This window comes from Podarcis bocagei (genome assembly GCF_964188305.1).
Source record: "Podarcis bocagei genome assembly, chromosome: 6".
Taxonomy (NCBI): Eukaryota; Metazoa; Chordata; class Lepidosauria; order Squamata; family Lacertidae; genus Podarcis; species Podarcis bocagei.
Window position 1 is genome coordinate 66505080 of NC_138130.1, and position 21420 is coordinate 66526499.

Genomic DNA, 21420 nt, shown 5'->3' on the forward strand with positions numbered 1-21420 from the left:
TTCCCTTCTAGAAAAGTGTGCTTTCCTAATAACTATTGTTAACTATGTTTAGCTCCTTCTTTGGTTTGCAAAACCGAACATGCAAAATAGTAAGAGACGAGCCCTTCTCTAATCATGCCACGTGTATGATTCTTCCTTGCCAAGGACAGCAAGCTTGCTCTCAACGTCTAGAGATAAATGTGCTTTAAAAGTGCCACTTGGTGCTGAAGGACCTGAAACAGACTCCCCGAATTGGCTTATTGCAAGGCACTTCATAAAAAGCCAGCAAAAAGTTACTCTGGGGAAAACAATCCACTGAGTAGAAGAAGAAGCAGTTTGCCTCCCTAGTTTCCTTAGATGTCATGGAAAGAGAGTGTTCAATAAGAGCTGTCATAAAAGCAAAAGAAATACCATGAAGTCAGAATTCAGTGCTTCTTCCAACTACTGTGCCCAGGTGACCAGCACAAAGTATACGCCTTATGAAGTTTGTGCCTTGTGTTCTTCAATCACATCTGTAAGCCAGCAACAGGTCTCTTCACCCAACCATCTCCCCATCTTTTTGCTTGCTGGATATTTGCTGCTAATTCTGCAAGCATTTATTCTGCATTTGATATATCTCCTTGTTAAAGGTAGCAATATTCTAGTTCAGGGGCAGTCATCACAGGACTCTCTTAACATTACTGGATTCCAGCTCCCACCAGCCCCAGCCTGCATGGTCAATGGTCAGGGATGATGTCAGTCAGAGCTGTCCATGGGTTTTCTAATCTCCAAGGCTGATTTATGGCAAGAACCTTCCTTCATTCTCTTATGCAGAGTCTTGAACTTGTGCTTGCACAAATTTAAAGACCTTGTTTCAGGGTCTAAGGGCCTATATTTTAAGCTCTGAAGCTACATCTATTGATAGCATTATTCATTTTTAAAATTTATGTGCTATAAATTTTTTGTCAAAGGGAACTCAAGGCAGATAACAAATAAACCTTAAAACATGGTCACATCAATGATAATTAACTCCAACTTGGGGGGGGGGGGCAGAATCAGCACTCAAACAGGCCTGAATGCATTCTACAACAAAAACTGGATAAATATGTTTAAGAAAGATGGAATACACATAAGTACTGAGTTCGGGTGGTAGTGATCTTCCCAGTAAGATACTGATCTTGTGGAATTTCCCAATATTACAAAACTAATCAGGTTTAGCTTTGCATTATGCTCAAGTTGTGAAAGCACCCAGAAAGGATTTTTAATTCTTATGAATAAAGAATTTAAAAGGTCATCCTTGCCACAAGACCTATCAAATATTTAAGCTAGAATTTATAAGCTACTCACAACAGGCTATAGTCAGAATTTCTGGGATAGTTATCTAGACATAATGTCACATGCAGACTACAACAAATCTGTTTGCAGTGATGAGTGTGATGACATCGTCTGATGAGGATGACAAGGTACCAGCTTCCCTTCATCAGGACAAGCAATTATTAGTATCTCCTTTCTATCTCTTTCTCATTGCCCTAATCTTGCCGTCTCTGAAACCTCATGCCAGCCCAAACTGCAGTCATTTGTATTCAAGATTTTTCTTCCTAGCGCACTTAGGTATCTTCCGCTGCAATTTGCTTGGCTCTCTAGTGCTTACCTCATTTCATATAAGACAATATCCCCACCTCTCTCAGTCTCTGTGATAGAAACCATTCAAGCTTATGGGCAAGGCCAAATGGGTTTGGGTTGCCTGTGCAATTTGTAGCAATGGACCATCTTGCTATTCCCCCCCCCCCCCTGAACTGACACTTCAAGCCACAAAGCCATTTTATTAACTGTCCACCATTTTGGGTAAATATATATTCTATATATGTTTGTATTGGCATTTGTTGGCATTTGCTAATTCCCACCAAGCCAGCAAAACAACGTTAGTATTTTAAAAGTAATTGAGTCCTTTTCTATTACTGTATGCTGTACATAATCACCTCCAAGTAACATCCAGGCAGAGGGCCTTCTCTCTAGTTGCACCACTCTGTGGAACACCTTCCCATCAGATGTCAAGGAAATAAACAACTATCTGACTTTTAGAAGACATCTGAAGACAACCCTGTATAGGGAAGTTTTTAATGTTTGATGTTTTATCGTGTTTTTAATATTCTCTTGGGAGATGCCCAGAGTGGCTGGGAAACCCAGCCAGATGGGCAGGGTATAAATACATTATTATCCCCCAAAGTAATACAGTGCTTCCGTGAACACGCACGTAAAAGATGAGTTCAGGCATACACGTGTAAACATGCTAGGAGATCCATTCATTATATTCACCTGTGAATAAGCCCCATTCAACTCAGCGAGGCCTACCTCTGAGTAGACATTTGTAAGATTGTGTTACAATCCATTTAAATAAAGCAGTCTATTCAAATAAGTCTTCGACAAAATGGAACAGAGGGATGAGATCAAATTAAACTTCTTTTACTTAAGAGACTCTACTAAGCAAACTATAGTAACACATGCCAACCCTAAATTATAGTTCTCAGAAAATCGCTACTCTTCCATTTATGCTAATAAATGTCCCCAAAACTAATAAATAAGACCATTATCACAATACAAGCAAAGCAATATTTCAAACACTTTGTGAACAGGGACTACTTTCTTCTGACTCAGTCCTCAAGTGCCTGATCTCTGAAACTTTACGCAAGTTTTATTTCACAGAGAACAGATGGCCTGCACTTCTCAACAGCCGGGTCCATTTACAGCTCATCTCTCAAGTTGAGCCCACCATGCTACTTTCCACTAAGAAAATCTTAGTGCATTTACATGTCTAGGTGGAACAACAGAACTCAAATCAAGAGATTAGCACTAAACTGCAGGCTTAATTCATTTTCCCATCTCTTCCAGGAGGTGCTACAGTGCTCGTTAAACTGCACCAAAAGTGAACAAAATGAACAAAGAATAAAGCAGAAGAGCAAAACAAGAACATTAAAATGCTAATAGAAATCAGCAGATTTATTTACACAGGGGGTGCATAATTCCTCCCCCCCCCTCCATTTGGCAGTTATACAGTGTGAACACACCTAGTCATCTTGAGCTAAACAGCAGTGCTTCTAAGCTAAGAGCAAGAAAGCAGCTGTAGGCCTGACCCTGCAAACAAAAGCCTCTGTACTACACCCCATATAGCCTGTGCTTCCATATAGAGTTGCCAGGTGTGTATCATTCTCATTATGCAGCTTGCAGGGAGATCTGCTGTGTTGTCGTAAGGAAGGGCCATCCTTTGTTGGAATAAGCTGCAACATTTTGAATGCAAACTTCATCCGTGTGAGAAATAAAGACACTGAATTTATACAGGATCATGCCAACAGAAGCTACCTTAGTACCAATGATTCATTGCCAACCCCCACTCCAACAGTAACACAATTTCCAATCAAAAATGCAAAATCACTGTTTTCCAAATGATTTGGGGAAACATTTTATGAGCAAATATGCACAGCAAAGCCCTGGAACTTGTTTTTCTTTCTGTGCTTTTCTTAAAGAAAAGCAAATTGGGGAAGGGGTGAATTGAGCATCCTGTTTTCTCTGGGACCAATGGGCTTTAGCCCATTAAGGTAAACATTAAGGGCAAACGTTATAAAAAAGAAAGGCAACCTTGAAGATTGGGATTTTGAGTGGCAATGGAGATTCTTAACCCTTTCCTTTTATCTGCTCCAAGTCCACCCCCATAATGCCACACATAGTTTTAACCCCACGTTTCAAAGGTGATTTTGAATTCCATGGAGTTAAAGCTGTATGGAAGAGATCGATTTGGAGCAGACCAACAATGGATAGGGTGTTCACCTCCTCTGCCTCACCTCTTCTCTACTCAAGATCCCCACACTCAACACTGCTTACACTTCAACTGAAGGAAGAAAATATGACACAGACCAGGAGTCATCTAAGTGTTCCTAATCACTCGAACCCAATTGCATTAGAAAATGTGTGTTATGGGAAGCCAGCACACAATTTAAAATTAGCATCACACCTTTGCTGCTTCTGTCAGTTGCAATTCCCTGGAACCCACTCCCCCTTTTAAAACTCAGAACGAACTGATAAAAGCCACTTGTTTCACAGTTCTGCCAAGACTATCTAGGGAAGCGCTCTAGTTAATAATGGCAGACAGAGTTCAAACTGCAAGTCAAACTACAAGTCAAATCATAGTCAGGAAATGCAATTGTTTATCATGAGCTCCAACTGAAAGCCATGACAGACTTCTTTCTTTCTGAAGCTTAAAAAATGAGAGTCCTTTCTAAGAGTACTATATATAGACACAGAGGAGCTGTATGCCTGCAGTAAGCCACCCTTTATTTACTCAACCATATATTTAATTCACATAACCGTTTTCTGAAGCAAAACTGCACCATCAGCCAAATGAAACAAAAGATCCCATATAACGCAACACTAGAGTTAGCGTTCTGTAATTCCCTCCGATCACCCGCATGGTTCTTTGGAGTCATGGCCTAACCACAACCTCTGCAACCACCTGATGATGCATGGCAAATTGCTTCTAAAACTGAGAGGAGGTTCAAAAGCAGCTTGCAGTTAGAATTGAGGTCAGCTGTTTCAAGTCAAAAATCCCATTAAACTAGCCCAAACTCCTTGCCAGAGCTGAAGTAGCTGTTTTGACTCAAGCCATAGTTGTTACTGCTGGTATGCCGAGCAAAATTAACCATCGCAATGCAGGATGGTTAATAGTAGAGATGGGGAATCTGCCATTATGTGTCCCTCCCAGAAGCCCTTGGTGAAACCTGCACAGCACCTAAAGAGCCTCATTTGAATGTCTGCTACCTCCTCCCACACTCCGCTTTAAGACGTTTACAAGACTCGGATAGCTTGGACACCAGCCAATTTTTCTCTTCCCCTTGGACCATTAACCATCTGGCCTTATGCAGAGTTCTGGAGAATGCAAAAGCTTGTGCCCCATTTTGTGATGTTGGTTAGCTGAATAAATGTATTGACATAATACACAGAGAGAGGAAGGTTGCCTTTCCAGGACCTGGGGTAGCAAGAAGGTACACACACCCATCTGTGCACTTGGTTATTACCAAGGTGCAACCTTTCCTGCCTTTCCTGATGTCTTCCACTGCCCAGGAAAGAAAAAAAAATAGCTGATCTGAGAGCTACCCATTTTCTTCCTTTCCCCTTCCTATTCCCTCCCACTCAAGTGGTGGAGGAGAAAATAGTGTTATTTACTTAGTTAGCAACTGACGTTATCTGGGGAATAGTACTACATCTGCCACCTGGGCTTGTCTTGGGGTAAAAAGGTGTGTAGTAATCCTGCCCCTCTTAGCTCTTTGAATATTCTAATGGTGTTGGAGGAAATATGGGGGAGACAATGAGTAAGGTAAAGAAGGGATCTTTGTAAACACCCCTTCTTCCATAATACAGTGGTACCTTGGTTCTTGAACTTAATCCATTCCGGGAGTCTGTTCAACTCCTAAAACCGTTCAAAAACCAAGGCACAGCTTCCGATTGGCTGCAAGAACTTCCTGCACTCAAGTGGAAGCAGTGTCAGAAGTTCAGCTTCTGAAAAACGTTCACAAACTGGAACACTTACTTCTGGGTTTGCCATTCGATAACCAAGGTGTTTCTTGGCTGAACTGCTTTAGAACCATGTACCAAAAGTGCAGTGTCCTTGACACACACACAACAGCAGTATCCCACTGATGCTCTCTCCCCATTTTGCCCTTGGAGTGCTATCAGAAGCTGCTCTGCCAGCTCACACCTCACTGAGCTTAATGGGCCTTATGCCAGCCACTGTGCATAATACTTTGCTGTATCCAAGTGAGATATGCCTGCACTTGCCCCGTCCCGTCCCTGCCATTACAGAAGTTTACAAAGCAAGCTATCATGAGCAAAACTGAAGTGAGAGCACACAACATTTGTCAACACTTGCTGCAATCTACCATTAAGTCAGATTACTGGAATACCAGCTTTCCTCTAACTGTTACATGGATACAAAACGTAATATCGCCTTTCAAGTTGCATTTGAGGAAAAATTGTTTTAGGTACTCTATACAGATTCAAGTCTTGAAATTTGAATGCAATTCAGATTTTGAAACAGAGGTTGTAAATTCAAAATAAGACTCCAGAAACTCAGCACCATCTACTTGTTGACCCTCTTAATAGTTTAAATGTTTTAAAAAAACAGTTCTTTTCTTTCTCCATTAGCTTTCCCTACCCCCTTTTTCGTGTTTCCATTTAGACTGTAAGCTTGCAGGTATAGTTTTGTGGTTAATTCTGTGTTTTGCACCATTTTGGGGTTCTTGTCTTCCTCTTCACCACATAGACCCTCTTCTGCTTTGCATTCTCTACCCAGAACATTAGTTACAGCAAGCAGGGCCACCTCCCTCACTCTCCCTGGACTCTAGCAAGAGTAAGGTAAAGGTAAAGGGACACCTGACCATTAGGTCCAGTCGTGACCAACTCTGGGGTTGTGGTGCTCATCTTGCTCTATAGGCCGAGGGAGCCAGCATTTGTCTGCAGACAGCTTCTGGGTCATGTGGCCAGCATGACTAAGCCGCTTCTGGCAAACCAGAGCAGCGCACAGAAACGCCGTTTACCTTCCTGCCAGAGCAGTACCTATTTATCTACTTGCACTTTTTGGCGTGCTTTGGAACTGCTGGGTTGGCAGGAGCAGGGACCAAGCAACGGGAGCTCACCTTCTGATCAGCAAGTCCTAGGCTCTGTGGTTTAACCCACAGCGCCACCCGCGTCCCCAGATATAAGAGTAGGAATGATACAGTCCAGAAAGGGGGCAGATAAAAGAGAAGAGAAGAGATTGGCTTGACCACTACTGGCTTTTGCCACACCCATGTCTGGCATGCACACCCTGACATATTGCAGTCCTTGACAGTGACAACAAAAGGTTTTGCACTTCTGTTATAAATAGAGTACAAAGACCAATTTTAAATATGCAAGTGAGTGCCTCATATGATGGCAATTCAGACAGAATGTTCACTCCTTTGGGACCAGTTCATATGACAGTTTTGTTCTACGCAAGCAGTCTCAACCATCCGCAGCAGGTATTCATGTGAAGAGTGTTCATCTGGGTCCTTATGGATACGCAGTTAACAGCAATTCCACCTACCGAGATAACAGGAATTGTTCCACCTGGATCTGTCAACTCTCACACTACGTTTATGCTTACATAAAGGGTCAGAAGTTGGGACTGCTGACATATATAAAAAGGGCGTTTAATTGAGATGGTCCTTTGAAGCACCGCTCTCAAAGAACATACACTACTGGACTTCACTGCAGCAGCAAAAGTTTCTAAAGGTGGCCTAAGCAGAGAATAACAGAAGAGGGGCAGGTGAAGGAGGATGGAAAGAATGCCACATAGCAATAAATCCTTCCATGGCACAGAATTATCATTCCCAGTTATGAGCATACTTCAGTATTAAGATCTAGTCAAAAACTCAAGTTTGACAGGCATGCAAATAATACTTCTCTACCATTTATCTGCTTCTTCTTCCTCACACTGTTCACCTCCCATTGTCTCAAAGAGAAAAGAAGTGAGGAGGCTAGCCTATTTCCCCAAACCTGACCATGCTACTTGCTCCCCCCAAATCCTTCAGGAAGTAAAAGGGGTTAAGTGGCATTTTAGACATTCGTATATCCATCAGTTACTCCTTCTCTTGAACCTGTCTCCTAAAGGAGGCTTAGAAGACAGAGGCAGCAGCAGAATCCTATTGCACACAGACATATTACCCCAGAACTGTTTCAGGAAAGATAGCAGAGGCATTGTTCCTCCTGTTCATGAAGGCTAAATCACTAATGCCAAAGCCTCTGGTGGCATCTTCCCCCCACCTCCCATGTAAAGCTGACTTGCATCCATTGCTCCCCAAGCACCTTGCAAGGGCACTCCTCTACCCAGTAATAACAATCCCAGTTACACGTTTAACTCCTTTGTTTTGGTTTGTGTTGTATCATAACCAGTATCTGGCAAATTGCCACCTGGTAGAGCAGGACCAAGATTGCAATAGGATGAGTTTCTCCTACCACACCATTTGAGCATCCCCACAAATACTCAGCTTCAACAAGAACTTATTCCTTGAGCACCAACTAAGTAGTAGTCAGACATGTTTAGAGTCACATGCCTGTCAAGTGTGTCAATAGTGGCTGAATAACCTGGCTTGTCATCTTTCAAACTCTACCCTACATTGCAGCCCATTTACTTTGCCTCAGAGAAATCTACCTTTACAGTACATTTATTTTTAAAATGTGATAAACCACCACAAAATATTAATTTTCTGTTCGTGGAAACTCAGCACTGTGTTGTGATCACAGAGTCCTACTACAAAGCTGACTGTGCAAACCCCAAAATTAGAACCGTCAGCCCATCCTGGCCATTTACTGCATTTCAGCGCGGATTCACACCTCCAAGATAGAATTCCCTGTTCAAACAAGCAGCTCTCAATTATTTCCTCATTCTCAGCTCTAAAGAACTATGCAATCTCTTTAGACTCACTCGCAATACCATTTTCATTTTATAAAAGTGTCTAACATTGCAGTAAACTGTAAATCAAACCTGAGCTTCAATGATTCACAGAACCTGAAGTTCATTTGTATTGGGAAATCTACCCTTTATCTGCTGTCAAAACATAAGAACAGCTATATTCATGCAATAACTTGTGCCAAAAAGCCCACCTAAGATTTGGTGGCCTCCACCTTATGACATCCCAGAAACATGAGCAGTTTTACTCTTGCCTTCCTATATAGTGTTCTTCATTTTTTCTCCAAATTACAAATATTCTTACATGGAGAAACACATTATTAAAACCTCCCACTTTACTGAAACAGTACAGGGCCAGTTAATGTTGCAGATTGTGCAAATGAGCAACAAGCACAAGAAAAGAAACCCGATACACAGATCAGGTGGACAACGCACAGGTTAATTTCCTTTTGCACCACAAGTCCACAATGAATATTAAAACATGCATCAAGAAGAGTAAAAGTGAGAGTACATGGTCAGACTAGTTCAAGTCCCAGATCACAACATTGATGGCAATACACAGTGGCATTTCTCCCCCCAGACACAAGGGTGCTGAATTTCATGCAGCAAGCCAAGTATTATCAGAGAAATGTGATCCTCTTTAGATTTTCAGATGTTTTCAGCATAGGCACTGTGAGAAGGTCAAAGACAAAATTCAGTTTCAACTTAGTATTGGGTGAACCAATAGTGTAAGTAAATCCATTGATTATAATTAAACCTAGTACATTCTCCATCAAGTATCTTCCCCTCTCACACACATACCCTGTATCTGCTTTCCTTGATTATTAGCACTTTGCATCCTATATCTGCAACACATTTTTGATCAGTTCTTCACTTGCCAGATGTGCATAAAAGTTGTTTAATATCTTTGGTTTTCATATTTCATGAATTTTGGGAAATTAAATACAGTAATATTTTATTAGCTTTAGACTTGTCTATGTTTTGCATGAGTCTTTGTTCCAATACATAGTTTTAGAAGAGAGATGCTCTCCACATCTATATCCATCATTTCTCATTCATTAGCATTTTCCCAACTTCTTATTTAACAAACTGCCTCAGCTGCTTTCACTATAGCAATATGAAACTATTAAGGGCACTGTGTCCTTGGAGATATTAGCATGGAGTCACACTGGCATTTTATTTAATTTAAATCAATAATCAACTGAACCCACAAGGGCTCAGCAAAGATAGTGTTTAAGACAAACGATGATATCAACAAGGATATAGAAAATACAGAAAATTATATACTCCCTCTGTGGGAGTTCCAAGTACTTTTTGCAAACCACTTTGATGTGGTGGTGGTTGATTTTTACAATCAAACAGTATACATTTTATGAATGAATGAATGAATGCTTTTCCATAAGAAGCTGTCTTACTAGATGAGACCAAAATTCCTTCGAGACCAAAATTCCACTACCGGTACCTCCAATACTGGTGAGCTATATATCTCCAGAAACTCACAGACAGGGAATGGAGATAATTGTCTTCTCTTGCTTGCACCAGCATCTAATACTCAAAGAAGCACACACCCTCTCAGAGTAATGGCTCTCTCAAGGCTAACAGCCATTAAGAGGCCAATCCTTCATAAATGTGTTTAATTTTCTAAAGCCATGTAAACTAGTAGCCATTGCTGCATCTCATGGGAGAAAATGTATTTTGTTAAATACTCGTAGAAGTACTTTTGGCAAGTGTTTCAATTCAACTTCAACTGGCAACCCCAAGATTACAGAATAGAGGAAGAACACTATCCATCATCTTGCCAACACAATTTTGTAAACCTCCATCATGTCCAACCATCTACAAAGTCCAGAAAAAGGAGTCTAAAACACTTTAATCACTCTACAAATTTGTAGGCATTCTTTTCTTGAATGCTTCAGAATAGTAAACAGTATCCAAAAGTGGCACCATAGACAGCAGTCAGCCACCAACAATTCTCTCTACGTTCTTAGTATTCAAGCTCATCTTGTGAACTGTACAGTCAAAAGTGTATTTGTTGCTCAAATGAGATAGGACTATTTTATCTGCTTCATGTGCATAAATAAATTCTATAATTTGCAGCCTCAATATATATATATATTAAATATCAAAACAGAAATCCCGTGTGTATTCTGCTCAGATAGTTGTTACAAGCAGCAAGAAGGGACTACATCAATTTATCTGAAGTATGGATTTCACCTGTGTTTGGGAAGTTAGGGGAGGGGTAGTACTTCTGGTGGGGGACATGTCATGCTCCTTCTGAAGTAGTCTGTTCACTTTGGGTCCCCACACTGTGCTCAGCTCTCAGATGGGGCTCCTAGAAGCTGTCAGCATGCAACAGTGGCCACACCCCAGGAAATGGTTTCAGCTGGCTAACTGATGGGCAGCTGATAGGTTTCAAACCCTCTGCGAGTTAGAAACTTCTCCTGCATGTGAAGACAAGCTCCAGCAGACTGAGCAGACAAGAGCAATAATGGGTGCAATGGCCAAGAGGGCGGTTTCTGCATGTGCTATAGAGGGAAGTGAGGGGCTGATGGGGTTCATCAACCTGGGAAGACAGCCTATCCAGGAGAAGGAAAACTCTTATCCTAAACCTCTGCTGGCTTGCGAGATATTTCAGGAGAAGAAAAGGCTACACAAATCCCGAGCTGAGTCCCTAAGGTAGTTGGACAGCACCTTGTACATCTCCTTCTGGCAACCCCTGCAGCCAAGCTGGTGCCAAACATGTTGCTCTGCTCTCCACACATCAGAGTGGCCAAGAAAGGGGGTATTGTTGTCTGGGTAGCCCAGGACCTCCATACACCCTGCCTAGGCTTGCACCCCAGGGAGATCACATCGGTGTGCTAACACAGTGGTTTGACTCTGCCCCTGGAGGCATATTCCATTCCCTCTTGAGACAGATGGAGGCCAACAACAGCAATGGTCAATAATGGGAAATAATTAGTGTGAAAAATATCTGCACCATCCACCTGGATGCAATCACTTTGCAGAGCCTTAAATTCTTCTGAAATTTAGGAACAGAGGAGAAGAGCAAGAGCATGCAAAAAGTGGTTGATCTCAGTGAAGCAAAGCCACACTGGAACTCTCTCTTTTCATACCAAGTTGGGCAAACCCTACTCTTAAAAGTGCTGGATGACAGAGCAGAATTGTTTTTATTCTTTACCACAGAGGAATGAGGAAAATGTAATATCAGGTTGCTGGCAGTTGGAAAAGAACAGGTAACTCAGCACATATTAATTTCACCCTTTAATCCTTTCAAGCATCAGGACTTCCCCATATCTTTCCTGTGCATACTCATTTCTAGTATTGATCAGTGAAATAGCATATCTAATGGGCAAAGCCCTTTACACTCTCTCTTGCTTTGACTTTTTACTATAATTGCATTGCAAAGAACACTGTTTCATGAGGTTCATGATTACAAGCAGACAAGCAACTAATTACTGGAAGCCTTTAACTGCAGGGTTTTGAATTAAACCTTGATTCAAATTACTAACTGTTGTAGCATCAAAGAAATCAAACAGCTGGAAATGCAAGCCATTGCAAACAATGGACATGAAATGAAGCTCTCTGAAAGATCCCTAATGCTAGCCAGGAACTGGAGATTAGACAGAAAAAGCAATGCAAGAACTTCTGAGGCATGGAAGACAAATATTGATTACCTGGGGATTTTGAATGTTGATTGGGAATGTTCTTGCTGTGGTACAACATGAGTCACCTGCTTTCCCTCAAGCCCTTTCCCACCAAAAGAAAGATGCAGTTTTTTAATTAAATGGAACAGTTATCTTAATTAGGACTGGAAAGGCTGACATTTGCTCAGGTTACAGATCAAATACACACAACTTGCATAAGAACTTGCAAGGTGGCTTTCCACGTGGTTTGGCAAAACAGACCTACTTGTGGGTATTTAATTTTTTTCTTGCAGTTCTCATGCTGTTAAAAGGTAAACTAAAGACTGAAGCGCTCATGCTCAGAATGCAATGCCACATGCCATCAGCAGGTTCAGCCACCTTCCCAAGACATGTACCTCAGCTGTTTCCCTATGAAACCATAGTTAGAAGACACGCTCTGTTCAAGGCAGAAATAGCAACGCGTTTCCTTGTACACTTACTTGGTTTGGTAAATATATAACTACAGTAGGTAATTACCCTGATAGCAGGAAAGACCTTTGGTCATGTCCCCTATACATGCCATACCAAACCTCTCCAAATATATCAGCAAATTATTTCCCTAAACTTCAACCTTCATAGACACAAGGCCTAACTAAATATGCTTGACATTTTCTGATACAGGCAACCTCCCATTTACACGTGTTCTGAGGCACTGCACGCATCAGTGAAATTGTGTATTTTTGAAACACCGCAAGAAAAACCTACAAACACCCTGTTACACCCCTGCCCTACCCCCTTTTTGTGACATTTTGGTGACTTTTTGCAACACTTCCAGGTTCGGTGCAATGCATGCATGCATGGTCGTGCACATAATTGAACGCGCATAAATGGCAGGTTGCCTGTACCCTATTCACTTATATGAGGGAGACAGAATCAAACTCCCAACAAACTTGCCTCTCATTACCACTGTACAATCATGCAAAAATGAGAGAAATAATTTTAAAAATATTTGTCTACAGCCTTCTCTCTGTAGCCAACGTTAATACAAGGGCACTTTAAAACAAGTGATCTTCCATCAGCATTGTGGGCAGTGAAAAGGTAAAAAAAAAAGAGCAGAGGACCCCTGGACAGTTAAGTCCAGTCAAAGGTGACCATGGGGTTGCGGCGCTTATCTCAATTTCAGGCCGAGGGAGAAGGCATTTGTCCACAGACAGCTTTCCGGGTTATGTGGCCAGCATGGCTAAACTGCTTCTGGCGCAAAAGGAACACTGTGATGGAAACAATAGTGCACGGAAATGCTGTTTACCTTCCTGCCACAGTGATACCTATTTATCTACTTGCACTGGTGTGCTTTCAAACTGCTAGGTTGGCAGAAGCTGGGAGCTCACTCCGTCGCGTGGATTTGAACCGCTGACCTTCTGATCAGCAAGCCCAAGAGGATCAGTGGTTTAGACCACAGCGCCACCTACGTCTCTACTGGGCAGTACCACATGCACAACTGAATGTTGGAACTAGCATTTTTATTATCACACTATATGTGATGACACCCAGGTCTGTTCACATCAGGACTAGTCTTATCATTAGATCAAGAGGGACACACAGATTAAGGAAAAATGAACCTTCCTATAACTGCAATTTACCTGTCTGTAGTCTCTTCCCTCTACCACCTCCGCCTTGTGAGTCTCACATAGCCCCTCTCACTTCCACTATTGGAGGCCAGCTGGGGGAGTGAAATGGGGAGGGGGAAATAAACTGCAAGGAAGTAAGTTTAGCACTCAGATATGCATCCACGTGTCCCCTTTTCTCTAAAAAGGCAACAAACCATTGGGTCCAACACCATTACTTTTTATTTTATTTGGACAAACTTGGGTCAACAAGTTTATTTGGACAAACTTGGGTCTGCCACAAAACTACTACATGTACACAGCCCTAGGCCATGAAGGGCAGATCTGTCTTCTTTGAACTAAACAGACATGAACACCAGGTCCACTAAATATTTTAAGTTAAGGAATTATTTAAACCATTCATTTGATCTTAGAGGAGGAGGATGGAGACATGAAACATGGTGTGTCCAGATTATAATAAATCCAATATTTTGCATATGAAAATTCCAAGAACTTCAGATTTGATGAAGATCTAAGTACTGAAGAAATGATTTTAGATAACGAATAATCCTTAAGAAAAATGGTTCTTCCATTATGCACCCCAAGGCCTGCATTCCCATTACCCTCTGCTTAAGCCAATAAAATTATTGTAAATCTTGACATGTTAAACGCTAAAGCTTTTCTATAAAACTTTACTGCGTTGTATAACCAATATCTTATAGGTTAATTACAGAAGCTCTGAAATATCTTTTCTTTAAGCTGTGATGCACTAGCAGTCTCATTTAAAAATCCCTCTACATTCTATATTTTCTAGGTTTTTCCACTCTCTCACACATGGTTCTTATTTTAAAATGTGTTGTTCTGAAGTGCTCCAAACACTAGAGCCCAAAAGCCAAGTATGGAACACTCCTAGTCTAGCACCGGAAAACACACCAGGGCAGCTGTTCCAGAGAGTCTACAAACTTTTAGCAATTATAGATGTGCCATGCATTAATTAGTATGGTATATTCAGAACTCAAATTAACAACACTAAAATTAGCGCCAGAGCACTTCTGAACACCAGAACACCTCTGAACACCAGAGCACACACACACACACTCTCTCTCACACGCACCCAATGCATGCAAAACTCTTTAATGCTAGTTCTTTAATGCTGCAAAGCTATGTGGGCAAATTTCAGCAGAAGCATGTTTCCATTAAACTAGGTGTCATAGAAAGAACTAGGAAGTGAAATCAACTGCTGGACGCACTGGCATGGCAACTTCCAAAATGAAAGAAGTGAATAAAATATACTGAAGGAAACTGTGAAAGGTTTAATCTAAGCGCCGTATATGAACAATGTAAGAAGACGCCTTTCCCCCAAATCATTAAAAGTACCAAAGCTTTAGACAGAGAAGTTCACAATGATTTAATGAACTCACACCTTAAAGGGCAGCCGCTAAAGCCAGCCATCCTATCCCCCCAAAGGTGACCATTCTCTATTCATGAGAAGACTAGACAAAAAACTAGACCTCCCGCTACATTAAGGAAGGAATTAGACACAGAGTTTAGTTACCTCTGCTATGACAGAGATATGAAGAAGAATACAAGAGTGGATCTGTTTCCAGTCTTTTAACACCCGCTTATAAAGTGGAGATTAAAGCTGCATTAATGTTTTTTGAGGACATAAGAGGAATATGGCACCGGGGAGGAGGGGGTCTCATTTTTGGTCACGGAGTAGGGCTGCCTCCTCCAGTCAGATAAATCACTTGGGACTCTAAAAGTGTGCCGGGTCACTTCACTGGAGAGCTGGATCCTGCACAGGGGGGTGGGGGGTGAGAGACCTGCAAGCATGGGCAGAGTGCCTTCCTCCACTAACAACTTGCGCGGGTATATTTTTCCAGGCTACAAAGGGTCACAACATGGCTCTCGAGCAGACAACCCTACAGTTCAACACTTGATGATTTGATTTTAAAAAAGACAAAGACCAAAAAAACAACCCAAGGCACTGCTCATATCCCGCAACAGAGCTAGGTCGGGTCAGGATTCCCACCACCCGAGTCGCGCTAACATCGCCCTCACGTCGTCTAGTGTCTCCCTCCCTTGCTCTCGCCCCCACCCCCACTCGCACATCCCACCCCTCTTTTTCCCACCCACCCCGCTCTCTACCCAGGTTCCAAGGACTCACCAAATAGCGACAGGAGAAGCAGCAGCAGGGGCGCGTCCTCCCCTCGGTGCCCCATGCCTCTGCGTCCAGAATTGGGGGCGGGCAAGAAGCGCGCCGAGAGCCAGCCAGCCGGAGCCCCCCAAGTCGGTCAGCGAGCCAGCAGCCCCTCAGCTAAAGCGGAGCCTCCAACAGGGGTTGGGGCCACAAAGCAATAATAACCCGAGCGCGAGACAGAGCAGCGAGCAGCCCTCGCCCGCCTCTTCCCCGCTGGCTGGCTGGCTGGCTTGCCCTGGGAGCCGGCAGGAGCGAGGGAGCCGCCCGCCTCAGTCTCCGCCGTCGCCGCCGTCCCCCTCCTCAGCCCGGCCGCGCAGCCAACCACAGGGACAAACTTTCCCTGCCCCCGCCCCGCTCCCCCTCCCACAGGTGCCGAGGGAAGGCCGGCCCGGCCCCCACCCCCTTAAAGGGGAGGAGGAGGAGGTGAAGCGGCTGCGCTCCCCGCCAGCCGGCAGCAGCGGCTTGTCCTCCGACGGCGCTGCCGAGGGATTCCCCGCGCCGCCTCAGCCCGGCCGAGGGAAGCCATCCACTAGTTCCATTGCATTTAACAAGCAAGCAAGCTCCGCACCTCGCTCGGCACGCCCCGCACCCGGCGCGCGCTCTCGGCCGGTGCGCGGCGCTCGCCGCCAAATCCCGCCCCTTCCACTCTCCGTCTCGGCGCTGGGATCCCGAAAGGGGGAACAAAGTGCCGGCAACTAGAAAGCGAAGCCCTTCAAACCAGGCGGGAAGAAGAAAAAAGGCGGGGAGGAAGCAAGGAAGGAAGTTCGCCGCTCAGGCGGATAAAGCGCGCAAAGAGGCTCAAAATCGAGTAGCCCGAAATAGTCCCACACGTTGGAAGTGAGAGAGGCGAAGGGTCCTGTCTCGCCTGTCAGCGTCGCGCGGAGGGCTTTATGGCTCGCAGCGCAATCCTAAAGCATGTTGACTCCGGAGTCAGACTGACTGGGTTTTGCTCCCAGGAAACGTGGGTTAGGTTTGCAGCCTTAACGCACGCTCGTTTGCAAAGTAAATTCAGTTGAAATGTAGGGGGCGAGGAAGTGAGATGGGCGCACGAGTGCCCCCCTCCCGCTTCTCCGCTTCAGGGGACGTGTTTGGGCAATATGGGATTATGGGACACGCTGGGGATTACTGGTCAGAGAGGCAGACTCCACGGGAAGCGCTTCCCACTTGAGAAAGGGTGGGTTCTCGGCGCCACCTGCTTCCCAGTCGCAGCAAGAACGGCGAAACGTCCTCCGCACCTTTTGCTCTAACGGCTTTAAATCCCTTCCCCTGGCGATGAAAGACAGAAAACAATAAAACTGATTTCTTCACAGCAAGACACACACCTATCAGGGAAAAGGGGGGGCGGGCTTGATCACATAGGTGTTGGCATCCTTCAGTCCCGAGAGACAATGGAGTGCGCCCCCGGGGTGAAGTCAAACCGCTGCGTTAGTAGCACCAAAGTGGCCTCCCGGGATGCAAGAAACATCTTCGATTTTTAAAGGAAATCCTTTCCTCAAATCACAAACATGCCTCGCAATATTTCAGTGGTGCTTTATGTTATCTATTATAGTATCCTTCTGGGCTGGCTTCCTGGGTTATGATCTGGAAAGATGGGACTGGTCGTCTTATTAGGTGGTGCTGGGTTACTGCAATTCTGTCCCATGGTCACCAGCCACCAGGAATGCTGAGAAGTTCTGTCTTGTCCCCATTTCTGTTTAATCCCTACATTGGAATTCAATGTCAACCATTCGTTGCTGGTTAAGTGTGGATAGTGTAATTATACAATGAAGTCAGTAGGTGGCACTAGACTTTGATACAGTGGTACCTCGGGTTACATACACTTCAGGTTACAGACTCCGCTAACCCAGAAATGGTACCTCGGGTTAAGAACTTTGCTTCAGGATGAGAACAGAAATCGTGCTCCGGCAGCAGGAGGCCCCATTAGCTAAAGTGGTGCTTCAGGTTAAGAACAGTTTCAGGTTAAGAACGGACCTCCGGAACGAATTAGGTACTTAACCCAAGGTGGAATCAGGAGGATCCCAATGCTGTTCTTTGTTTGGACAGAGACAATAAAGTTATTGTCTAGTTTCTTTACTAGTGTGGCCTCTAAGCCTTCCATGACATTCTCTATGTCTTTTTAAAAAATGAAACCGGAGTGTTAATCTACAAGCGTTATCAATGTAATGGACAAAATGTCACTCCATTTAAGGAAAGTCAATTCTATTACCACCACATCTTCACAGGCCTTCCAAAACACCTCCAGTATCATAAACATTAACAACCACTGGGAATGATAATTCACAATAAGGTACTTTTTACATCTAAAAGCTAGAGTCATTGCTCTTTCTATTTGAATGAGAAGGTGGGCTATGAAGAACCCTCATGAGGAATTTGTGAAAACAGACCCAGAGCCAATATATGTTAAGAGTATGTCCTCTATTGTGTGATACTGTGCTTTCCTTTGTTATAAAATATATTGGTATAATAACTGCCTTATGCAATGCTCTTCAGCTGTTTAGATATTGATCTCCTCTTACCACACAATAAATGAGAGTTGTAGGTTTTGGCCTACAGCCTCAAACATTCTTGAATTCTAGGCGAGGCTATTTGCTTTTCAGATCAGGCAACTGATGCTGTTGATTTAATTACTGTGGGTGGTTGTTTGCTGTTTGAGTTTCATTTTTAATCCACAGGTTTGATGAAGGAAAGGTATGCTGGTTTAACACCACCTGGGGTCATCTGGAAAATAATTGTTACTGCTTCCTTGTTTCCCTGAACTGCTGTAAAAATACAAACCACAGCCCAAAAAAAGAATTCAATTTCAATATATTTCTGTTTTCCAGGGCATTTATATGGCAAAGCCTGCATGCTACTGCCTACATGTGAGCTGAGCTAGCCTTTGGAAGATAAAAATGGAGGCACATACATTCAGAAGATGGATCTCAATGCATATAATTAAGGAGGTGAGAGCTCTCTGTGTGTAGCAAGCATTGATGGGCCATTTCTAACTTAATTTCATTTTTGCCATCCTGGTCCCTCCAGATGTTTTGAACTACAGCTCCAGCCAGCATGGCCATTGAAGGCTTCTCTACCTGGTTATTTTGAGGGTAAGAATTTATTGTGGGGGCAGGATGTTCTAAAACTTTTTAAATTACAGTTCCCTGAACCTGACACAACTTTCACGGGAACGAAGTCTGAGGAACTGAGACAAACTGGTGAAAAGAGGTGCAGTTCTAGATCGCAGTGACAAAATAGAAACAGACAAATCACCAGGTGCAGATGGCATCCACCTGAAAGTTCTTAAAGAATTCAAATGTAAAACTGCTGGTTTTCTAACAATAAAAAAAAACCTTGTCCCTAAGACTAGCCTCCATACCTGAGAATAGAAAAGTGGCCAATGTAAGTCCAATTTTTAAAAAGGTATCCAGGGATGGGATCCTGAAAATTGCGGGCAGTTTAGGAAAACAAATGGGCTGGCTGATGCGAGCTATTTTCCAAAACTTATGGACAATACCAGGTTGGTGAGGACTGCTGCTTTATGTGGCTACTTCATGGGCGAGAGTTTGGGTATGTAATTCTAATACAGTGAAACCTTGGTTCTCAAACGCCTTGGTACTCAAACATTTCAGCCGAAAACCCAGAAGTAACTGTACCGTTTTTTTAATCTTTTCCAGAAGCCGAATGTCCGATGCGGCTGCTGGCTGTTGTTTCCAGGGCGCCTGCACCAAATGGAAGCCGTGTTTTGGTTTTCGAACGTTTCGGAAGTCGAACGGACTTCTGGAACGGATTACGTTCAAGAACCAAGGTATGTCTTAAATGTACTGGTATCTTGATATATGGCGGGAAAGCATATGGAATTTACATCCATATAGGAATGTGCCAATCCCCTTTGAGAAATTGTGTTGCTCCTATTTAAATTGTTTTCCTGGTTTCACTTGGATGTTCTGCCTGCGGTGGAATCTTTGAATTCGCTTCCAATGTGACTTCATGGAACTACAATTACAACCTAGGACATTGGAAATCACTATCTCTCACACACCAATCCCAGAAGTGTCATTTGGAGGGGGGGGGCGTCAAGTCAAGACAGTCCAATATTAAATTTTAATTTTAATTCAAAAGGAATCCCAGCTGTCCTGAAAATACAAAGTTGGTGAGCATACCAGAAACTCTCTCTTTATTCTCAGTCTCAACTTTCTTTCCATGCTAGGGTGGGTGGCCAACGAGGAGCCCTACAGATATTGCTGGACAACAACTCCCATCAGCCATGACCATTGGCCATGCCGGTTGGGATTGATGGGAGTTGGAGTCCAAAAGCATCTGGAGGGCATATTAGTTATTCCTGCTCTCTACACATTAGTGCTCAGCTCAGCAGCTCCCTCCATCGCAAAGGTTGGCTCTCATTGCACAGCAAGCAATGCTGTGTCACTGGCTGCTGAATCCTAAGCAAGAGGGATGTACCTCCCTTTGTTAATTAGCCATAACTTCAACAGCAGTCTATATTTTGCCTGATCATCCCTGAGTAATGTTAGAGTTTTGTCACACTACTCTTCTGGATGGTAGTAGTTCTTGCTCAGCCCTCCCACTCCTGCCCAAGCAAATGCTGTTTCTTTCATCAAAACTCTGTGCCCTTCTCTGCAAACTGGCTAGCACATACTCCTTCCGCAGAACAGCTATTCTTCTCTACCTGCAGCAGAACACCAATTTCACAGAAAACAAAACTTTTGCTCTATTGCTGTATCAGTTCCTGACCAGCCACCACTACCAACATCTTTTTATTATTACTAGTAGTAGTAATAAAGGGGGGGGAGGACTTGGGTAACTGCCAACTGATGAGCTTGGCACTGATAGCAAGAAACGTCCTAGAACAGATAATTCGGTATGTCTGTGAACACTTGGAAAAGGATACTATGATTACTAAGACCCAACATGTATTTCTCAAAAACAAGTCATGCCAGACAAACCTCTCTCTTTTATATATATATAGAGAGAGTTACAAGCTTGGTGGATCAGGGGAATGCTGTGAGCATAGTGTATCTTGATTTCATAAGGCTTTTGAGAAAGTCCCCCATGATATTCTTGTGAGGAAGCTGGTAAAATGCAGGTTGGACAAGGTAACTGTTAGGTGGATTTGTAGCCACCCAATATGATCAAAAGTCAGAAAATCAAGCCTTATGAAGAATACTTGAAGGAGCTAGGTATGTTTCACCTGGAAAAGAGGAGAGTGAGAGGAGATACGATAGACACCTTCAAATATCTTAAGGGTTGTCACATGGAAGATGGAGCAAACTTGTTTTCTCCTGCTCTGGAGGGTAGGACTTGATCCAATAGCTTCAAGTTACAAGAAAGGAGATTCCGACTAAACCTCAGGAAGAGCTGTCTGACAATAAGAGCTGTTCAACAGTCATTGGAGGTTTTTAAGTTGGATGGCCATCTGTCATGCATGCTTTAGTTGAGATTCCTGCATTGCAGAGGGTTGGACTAGATTACCCTTGGGGTCCCTTCCAACTCTACAATTCTATGATTCTGTAGTAGCAGCAGAAATTATTTGTCGCTTTCCACAAATAAGCCTCAAATCCATAA

The 21420-nt window shown here is 43.3% G+C and overlaps 1 protein-coding gene across 2 annotated transcripts in view; it reads right to left on the bottom strand.

Moving 5' to 3' along the window:
• The window catches only part of PTGFRN (prostaglandin F2 receptor inhibitor), a 77170-nt gene extending 61025 nt beyond the window's left edge, over nucleotides 1-16145 (bottom strand). For both annotated transcript variants that reach the window (XM_081199626.1, XM_081199625.1), the window contains exon 1: nucleotides 15829-16145. In XM_081199626.1, coding sequence (XP_081055752.1) covers nucleotides 15829-15883 — 55 coding nt within the window. In that variant the 5' untranslated portion in view covers nucleotides 15884-16145. The remainder of the gene's footprint in view (nucleotides 1-15828) is intronic.
• Nucleotides 16146-21420: the final 5275 nt, after the last annotated feature.